Raw genomic sequence first — 8,947 nt, 5'->3', positions numbered from 1 at the left:
TGGACTCCAGGAGAGCAAATTACATTGTCCCTTCCATACCTGAGCCACACGGTGTGCAAGGAGATTACTTGTACCCTTTCTGGCTTACCCCTGACAACCCCAAGGAAAGCTGGTAGCCACTGCTGCTGCTGTCGTTTTATAGATGAACACTGTGGCTCACAGAGGGGAAAATGTTGATCTCAACTGAGGCCAAGCCCTGATTTGGCCCCTGCAACACTAACTCTCACTTTTCTGAGCCCAAGTAATGTTTTTTAAAAGATTAAGTATCCATTAATGCCTTCTATGGGTCAGGCCCTAGCCTGTGTGATACTCATCACAGCAATCCTGAAAGATAGTCTTTTTTCTTACTTTACGTATGAAGCCACTGAGGCTCAGAGAGTTAAAGGCACTTCTTCATCTAAGCAATGGAGTAGGTATTGCACCCCCAGGTCTGTCTACTCCAGAGCCAGAGGTTGTTTCCATCTCAGCAAGAAAGTAAAATAACCCAGGCTCAACAGCCAAGAGAGTGTCCGGAACATTCAGCAGGGCAGAGGTCACCTCCTGATCCTCTTCCCAGATTCCTCCTCTAGGTTCTCCTCCTCTAGGTTCTCAGGGTCCATATCATGGAGCACCCCCTCTATACCCTTGATGACCACAGACGGAGGCAAGATTTCTTCTAATTTAAACAGGAAGGAAACTGGCTGCCTTTAAATGGAAGATGGAGCTACAGATCACCACCTTGACACTGACCCCACTCCCTTGTCTATACTTGATGGTGTCTGTTCTTCCCTACAGTACACAGAATCTAGGAAGAGTTGGGCTGGAAGGGGTCCTTTCATTTTATAAAACAAAAACCTCATTCCTTCATTCCTTCATTCATTTCATAGATACCTATTGTCTGCCACTCTGGGCCAGATCCTGAGCTGGGCACTGAGTATAAAACAGTGAACAAAACTGATACTATCTTGAGCACAAAGAGAGAGGAAGCTCCTGGACAGAGATCACACAGGAGCCCAGGATTCAGGAGGAGCCCATGGTTTCAACCATGCTGGCTTCTGCATTCATGGCCCATTCCAGTCAGACCCTAATTCAAGACAGCCAAGTGCCTAGAATCCTCTCCTTACTCCACAGATGATTCTCAAAATCCCACCTTGAAAGGCCCAATGCAGCTTTCCCTACAAACAGCCCTGAACATTGCCTGCCACCCCCCCCCTTCTCTTGGCTAAGTTTAAAGAAACTCCCAGCTGCGCCCGGACAGTGACTAATTCTTCAGATTGGTGGTATTTTGGAATGGAAAATCTGTTCCGGAGTGTTTTTCAGTTACTCCTCAAAATTATTTTTGTAAGGGTTTGCAGCCACCAGGAGAAGCTTACAGAGGTGATGTGACTTACCCAAGGTCACACGGCTAGGAAATGGCCCACCAGGATGCAAACGAGGCCTATGTGAACCCCAAACCGGCTGGTACCAACCCACCCTCCACTCTCTGAGAGGTCTGTGCCCCCGCCTCTCAGAGGCGACTGCACAATTCCAGAGAAACCGCAGCTCCCGTTGCTTCCTGAGAGAGCCTTAGGAGAGAGGCAGCGGGGCCTGGCCGGCGCCCTTAGTGGGTGGGAGAGGGTAGGGCGCGTCCTGGACCAAGCAGCAGCCCCGGCCCGCAGGTAGAAACTGGTCAAAATACCAGTGCGCGAGGGCATCCCGGGCGCCTGAAGCGGACCAGTCACAGAGGGGTGGGTCGACTCACAACCCAACCAGGCCAGTTACAGAGCAGATCTTAACTTTCGGGCGGCTCATCTCTCCCTCTCAAAAAAAAAAAAAAAAAGTCTTCCAAACTTTTGAGGTTATTAATTTAAATTATATACATATAATATATATTTTATATATTATATATATAATAACAGCAGGGAACTTTTCAGAAAGGAGATGGAGGCGGATATCGGGTTCTTTCCCGAGCCAGAAAAGCTGAAGGCTCTTACCTGCAGGAAACTCCGCAGCCCGCAAAGGCGCGTCTGTCTGGAGCGCGTCTGTCTGGAGCGCTTCACTTCGGCGCGGGACGCTCACGGCCGCCTCCTCTGCAGCCCGGCTGGGCTCCGGCCGTGTTTTATACCACCATAGGCAATTAATATTGCATCAGCCGTATTTTAAATTTTCAAAACCCACAATATAATGTAATGGCATAGGGCATTTATTATTAAAGGACACCCGATGGAGAAGGAGGTGGAGGCATCGCTGGGGTTGTTGCGCTAGGCGGTGGCGAGGGGCTACGGCCCAGGGGCTGGGGGCAATCCCCAGGTTTGCTTGTGCAGCATAGGGGGTGCACCGCGCCGAGGGGAGACGACTCTGTTCCGAATTTCAGGCCAGAGGTGATGACCCACTGCTCTTTGAAGACACAGAGGGAAAATGTGCTGACCACTCCTAGACTTGGAACTTTAATTTTTAAGTCGTGAAGGTGTTTCTGCGGCTCACAAAAAGGTTTCTTCCCCCTTTTAAAGGGGGTGAGAGAGAAGGTAACTGCCATTTGTTGAGCACCTACTGTGCGCAAGGCACTATGCTAGGATGTTTGCAGCAGATTTATCATTCAAACCCACAGAGAAGACGAGATAGACCTTGGGGTGAGTAAGTTATTGGGTGATAGTTTTAATTAAGTTTCTGAAACGACCTCAGAGGGGCCCCAACCGACTCTGTCCCAGTAAAGAACACTTTCCTCCCTCTTTGCATCTATCCACTCACTTCCTATCCAGCCGTTTGAATCTTCTGAAATAATGTTTCATCTCAAGCACAAAGCACTACCAGATGCCTTAAATAAACAATTTTATTTAATCTTGACAATAAACGTGTGGGGTAAATATTTGCCTCTTCATCCTGAAGACAGGCAATCGAGGCCTTTTAGAAAAGGCAAGAAACTGGCTTCCAGGTTATTCAGCCAATGGGTGGAAGTATTGGGGGCTCCTACTCCCATCAGTCTGGTCTCAAAATTTGTAATGGTCTGAATCAAGTTGAGCGAACAGAGGCTGATAGATTCGCAAGCACGAAAGCCTGCTGGGAAGTGCCTTGTAACCCTGAGGTCCGGAAGAGAGCTGCCAGATCTCCCTAAAGGAGATCAGAGTGAGAAGGTGAGGCTGCATCGAAGAGGAGAGAGATGGCCAGACACTGGCCTGCTGGAAGTGAGAACCCAGCCCGTATGGATTCTCACTTTTAAATCCTTTCCAAAACTAGTACTTCTTAGCCTCTGAGAAAGAAAAGCACTGTGATTCGGGTTGAAAAATAAAGCATTTATTTTAGAAGTTAATTCAAGGGGTAAAGAGAGAAGAAAACTCAGTATTTTATTTGTATCTATTTGGAGAAAAAAACCAAAGGTCACACAGCCACACGCAAATTACATGAAGCAACGAAAGATAAAATGTGATAGGGCCAGAGGAACGTGGGTGAGAAGGGTCCAGGCCAGCAGTCTGGCTCCTCTTTCCACCCAAAACCATAAGTGGACTTCCACCTGGAGACACCCATATAAGGGGGATGGAAAGAAGCAGAGTTAAATAAATAATAGGAAATAACAATGCTAGCAACAATAATAAAATCACAACGAGGTTAGACGTGTTGGAAGGAGTTGCATATGATTCAGGGAAGTTACAATTACTTTTGAAAAGCCACCTCTACGCTGCGCTGGGAATGTGGCTGGAGCAGCGAGCTGTGGTCAGAGAGTCCTCAGTTGGTCCGGAGCACTACCAATCCCCCTGGCTCTCCAGAAGGCAGTAATTATCCCCTCAAACACCATCAGTTTGGGGAGAATGGGCCAGAGCAGTCAGCTGCTGCTTGCCACCAGGTGCGATCCCAGCATTTTCAGGTGCTGAATTGGGCCCATCTTTTCTGGGGCCCGACTTACCACAGAGAACAGCTGGGACCTCAAAACTCCACGAACACTTTCCCTGAACCTAACCCATGCTACCTTAGAGAACTTACAACAAACCAAAGGATGAGACGGATAAAATTTAAGAGGGTAAAGGAGTATAAGGCTATCCTTTGGAAACATACATGTATTTTATATACTCTAAATAAATCTCCAGTACATGTTTGTGCCCCAGTTAGACTTTGTATTATTATTTATCACTGCCTTCCCATCCCTTCACCTTTTGTCTAATCGCGCTTAGCAAAGCGGCGCCTTCACCCACAGAGTCGTGCGGCCGGGCCAACTCACTATCCCCCGCATGTGGGCTCCTGCCCTGAGGTCGCGCAGCCCAGCGCGGAAGGGCGATTTTCAGCACCAGGGACAGCGCTAGTCCCTCCAGGCCTGCCCTTGACGGATTTTTCCTTAGCGCCGTAACTTTTCTAGTGGGAATAGAAAGGAAAGAAGAGAAAGAGAAGGCCGGGAGGCAACCAGGTGGGATAAAGGGGAAAGTCTGTGGCTTCGGGACAGAGAGCCTGACCTGCCAGGAAACTTCTTGGTGTCCCCCATAACCGTTCCCCTCCCCAGCTCCGGGGGGTGGTGTACACTCAGCTCTCCCGGACCTGGACGCTGCGCCCCGCCGCAGTCAGTGGACAGCCGAGTACTTCATTCGTTTCTGTTTCTGTCTCTGGTTGCAAAACCAGACCCTCACCACGTTCTTTTTAAGGTCCAGTTTCTCGGCGATGGCCGCGATCTTCTCAGACGACGGCCGCGGCTGGATGGCGAAGTAGGCCTCCAGTGAGCGCTTCTCTGGCGCCGCGATGGACGTGCGCTTGCGCTTCCGCTCACTGCCGTTGAAGAGCTCTGGCTTGCTGTTTTTCTCTCGATAGGCGGCCTCGGCTTCCTCCAGCCAGGCTTGAAGCACCGGCTTGAGCGCGATCATGTTGTTGTGTGAGAGAGTGAGAGACTCGAACCTGCAAATGGTGCTCTGGCTGAGCGAGCCTACGCCGGGGATCTTGAGGTTGGCTAGAGCCGCGCCCACGTCCGCCTGGGTCACCCCCAGCTTGATGCGCCGCTGCTTGAAGCGCTCGGCGAAGGCCTCGAGCTCTCGGGGGTCCGACTCCACGTCGCTGAGGCATGCGGGCATGGCGCTGTGAGGCGCCACGGCATGTGGGTGACTCATGCCCATGGCCTGGTGCAGGTGGCCCATGGCGCCCAGGTGGTGCGGGTGGATCTGCGCCGGCATTACAGAGTGCTCTGGGGCGCCCAAACCGCTCACGCTCAGCGTGGGAGAGATGTGCTCTAGCAGGTCACCCTCGAGGCCCTGGTGCACGGCGTGGTGCGGGTGCGAGGTGAGCGCGGCCGGGTGGGATATGGGCACGGTGGACGAAGTGGACGTGCAGGGCACGCTGCTCATGGTATGGTAGGTGGCGTCGGGCTTGAACGGATGGTTCTTGCCGTGGGAGACGATATCCACCGCCGCCAGAGCTTCGGCGCGTGCCAGCAGGCTCTCATCAAAGCTTCCAAATATATTACCCTGCAGCTGCAAGCGAGAAGGCGCACAGCACGGTCAGTGGGGAATACTGTCAACTCAGGATTAAAACACATTTTCAAGCAACCGAGATGCCTCTCCTCAAAGCCCAGGTCATAAAAATTAATACGGAGACAGAGGCTCTGCTGGAACAGACGTGTGGATCAGAGGGACATGAATGAGAGAGAGAGCGCGCCGGGAGAGAGCGCGGGGGAGACAAGGAGAGGGGTTCAGACAGCGGCGATTGTTCTGGGCGACATGAAAAAAACATGAAGCTAGCGCCTGTCAAAAAATGTGCCTTAGAGCGGTAATTATGCTCCACTACGTACCTGCGGGGCTGGGAGACAGACTCGGCGCATGGCCTCGGAACCGGAGTGCAGGCTGGAGAATTTGGGTTCTTGAAGCACCGGGTGCATGCCGAAAGGCTGCTTGGCGTTCATGGCCATCATCTTCGCGCGCCTGGCAGGGAGGCAGCGAGGGACATGGATGAGGCTCTTCTCGCTCGCTCGCCGCGCTCCAAGTGAGCGCCGCTCAGCGCCCGCGCTCCCCTCGCCCTCTCGCTCGCTGCCTCCCCTCTCCCCCACCTGCTTCTTCACTCATCTTACAAGCAGCCTGCCAGGAAGGGCCCCGGCGCGCGCAGGCGTGCTCACGCGCCCGGGACTCGCAGGGGCGGCCCGGGAGGCGAGGCCAGGCAGCAGCTCTAGGCGCGCCTCTGTGCGCCCGCCACGGCCACCCCCGCCACAGCATTTATACCCGGGCCCGGCCTGGCCTCTCCCGGCCGCCCCGCCCCGCCTGGCTCCAGGGCGGCAGGCCTTCCGGATTCTTTCTTCTTCTTCGTGGACTTGTTTCCCCCCAAAATCTCAAACCTCTCTGTCCTGTCCCAACTCGCACTGCCCAGATCGAAGGACAGCCCCGGGCTGAGCGGGGCCAGGAAGCTAACCCTACTACACACACACACACACACACACACACACACACACACACACACACACACACACACACACCCCTTGTCGGCCAGGCTGCCGCCAAACTGCCCATTTCCAGGGCGCTCCTGGCCCCACGCCCGAGCGGTCCACCAGTGTCCGGCCCGCGGCTCAGCGAAGAGGCGCCTCCAAGCACCCAGACGGGCTCCAGGGAGGGTGAGGGGCTGCCAGAACGAGCCCCAGGTGACCTCAATCGCCCGGCGGGGTGGAAATGGGGGAAGTAAATGCCTGCCGGGTCCTGGAGGCCTGAGGCTTCCTCCCCACGCTGGCAGTTCTTGCTTGCCTTCTCTAGAAAAAGATAACTTGGTCCCCTTCCCCCCCTCCCATCCTCAACCCGCCAGTCTAAAGAAGTTTACTGAGTACTGTTTAGTAACATGTCAGGACTGCCCACCCCCGCCTTGGGAGTCAGTCAGTACACTTCTGCTGGGCTGCCAACGCTTACAAGCCCCGTTCCCCCAGAACAATAGCTGCCATTTTTGAGCTCCTAATACTTGCTAGGTTGTTTAGAGACTTAACTCGCAGTATCCTCACACCCTACGGAGTCGGTACTGTTACTCTGTTTTAAGTTGAGGAAAACGAGGGTCAGAGGAGTTAAGTGAGTCGCCCAAGACAGTAGAGCTGGTTGGGAGCAGAGCCATTCACTCACTCTTCCGTTATCCATTCCACGAATATTTACTGATGGCCTACTGTGTGCTAGGCACCACGTCTGACTTCCCAGGCTCTTCATAATTCTGCACTTTGTCGTCCTCCCGAAGTTTCGGGGACCGGACTGCCCGGCCCCCGCCTCCCCTCTGCTCTGATCCCCTCGTCTTCCCTCTCCTTCCCCCGCGCTAGTAAACATTGTGAATAATGGATGGGGAGTCCTGGTACCGCGGCAGCGCCGCCCTCCGGGGTTCGGAGCAGAGCCCTGGGCGCCCAGCGGAGCCCACCTAGCCTCTGACGCCAACCCCGCCTCTGCCCTGGAGCGGCCTTTGTGTTTCAGAGTTCTCACAAGCCTGAGGGCTAGGACTTGCGCGCCCGCCGGTGTGGGCCCGGTTTCCCAGACGTGAACATGGTGGTTGTGTGTGGAGGGGCCAGCTGTTGGCCTAAGAGGAAATCCTGCCTAGGTCTGGGCTCCCCACACGCAGGTCCTGCCAATCTCTTCTCTGTATCGCACGCAGCCAGCCCCCTTGCCTGGTTCCTGTCCATCTTCTGTCCTCTAACTGGGGAAGAGGACTCAGCCCAGGGGCCAGAGACCAAGGGCTGCCACTCTAAACCTCTCCGAGCCTGGGTTTCCTTGACTGTAAAATGGCAGCTGCCCTACTGTTTGCCTTCTTGGGTTCTGGTGAAGGAGTTTGGAACTACAGGAGAAAGAAAAGCACTGAGCACGGTACCTAGTGCTCAGCAAACCTCACAACCTGATGCTTGGGGCCCAGGCTTTGCTCTCAGATTCAGCATGCATCTCTGCTTCTTGCTGACCGAGATGCCACCAGCCGTCTCATATCTTATTGTAGTGTAGTCTCCTTATATGTCAAATGGAGAAATAGTTTCTCCTCCACTGAGTGCTGTGAACAATGCACTGAAATAAGCAGTTGGCACAGTGCTTGGCATATTGAAATCAGGAAATAAATCTTTGTTCCTCTCTTCTTCCTCTCTCACCTTAAAGATAAAGCATGTGGGAGCCAAAGTGGCCTGAGTAAACTCCTTGGAGAATGGTTGGTCTGACGGTACAAACTGGTTCTCTGCTGTCCTTCCTTCATTCAACATCTGCTTTGTGCCAGACTCCATGCAGAGGACCAGGACACAGATGTGGATCAGACCCCATTCCTGCCCTCACGGAGTCACCATTCTGAAATCCACTGCAGGAAATGGGCTGCAAGCTTGCTCTGCGGTGGAGACAGTGTAGATTCAAGATACAGAGCAAGGCTGGTGGGATTCTTGAAACACAGAATGCACACCAGAACGTGGCCCTTGGAGGGCTGGGATTTAGACAGCATTCTAATGTTGGGCTTTATGTGACCCTGGCTGGGCTTCAGTTTACCCAGAAGAAGAGGGCTGGCCTAGATGATATATACTTCCAGCTCCAGCCAAATACTACCATTCTGGTTAATTTACATGAAACACATTTGGGGGCACCTGGGTGGCTCAGTTGGTTAGGTGGGCCGACTCTTGGTTTGGGCTCAGGTCATGATCTCAAGGTCCTGGGATGGAGCCCAGCCCAGTGCATTGGGATCCATGCTCGGTAGGAAGTCTGCTTGTGGATTCTCTCTCTCTCTCTCCCCCTCTCCCTCTGCCCCTCCCTCTCCTCCTGTTCTGTCTCTCTCTAAAATAAATAAATCTTTTTTTTAATGAAACACATTTTGAGTAAGTCAAGAGCTTCTTTCCAAGGACCTGTAACTTCCCAGAAGCTGAAAGCAGCATTATTTTATCACTTCACCAGTGTTTAGGATCACTCATTCTTGTTCTCTGCCCAGTGCAGGAAGGCAAAAGGGGGGAAGAAACATGGGGATGGTGGATCTTCCAGGGAGAAAAATGTGTAACTTGTCTTGACCCCACGGTGCCCTGAGACCCACACTCACTTCATCATTCCCTAGTTGT

At 53.1% G+C, this 8,947-nt stretch overlaps 1 protein-coding gene across 1 annotated transcript; it reads right to left on the bottom strand.

Annotated features, from left to right (window-relative positions):
- Positions 1–4,502: 4,502 nt before the first annotated feature.
- On the bottom strand, positions 4,503–5,836 carry POU4F3 (POU class 4 homeobox 3). The gene is made up of 2 exons (XM_027607084.2): positions 5,717–5,836; positions 4,503–5,399 (listed from the first exon to the last, which is right to left on the bottom strand). The coding sequence occupies exons 1-2, from the start codon at positions 5,834–5,836 to the stop codon at positions 4,503–4,505; spliced, it is 1,017 nt and encodes a 338-aa protein (XP_027462885.1).
- Positions 5,837–8,947: the final 3,111 nt, after the last annotated feature.

The sequence above is a fragment of the Zalophus californianus genome, chromosome 5 (genome assembly GCF_009762305.2).
Source record: "Zalophus californianus isolate mZalCal1 chromosome 5, mZalCal1.pri.v2, whole genome shotgun sequence".
In the NCBI taxonomy this organism is placed as follows: Eukaryota; Metazoa; Chordata; class Mammalia; order Carnivora; family Otariidae; genus Zalophus; species Zalophus californianus.
The sequence above is the reverse complement of the archived record's forward strand: the minus strand, read 5'-3'. Positions and strand labels throughout refer to the sequence as shown.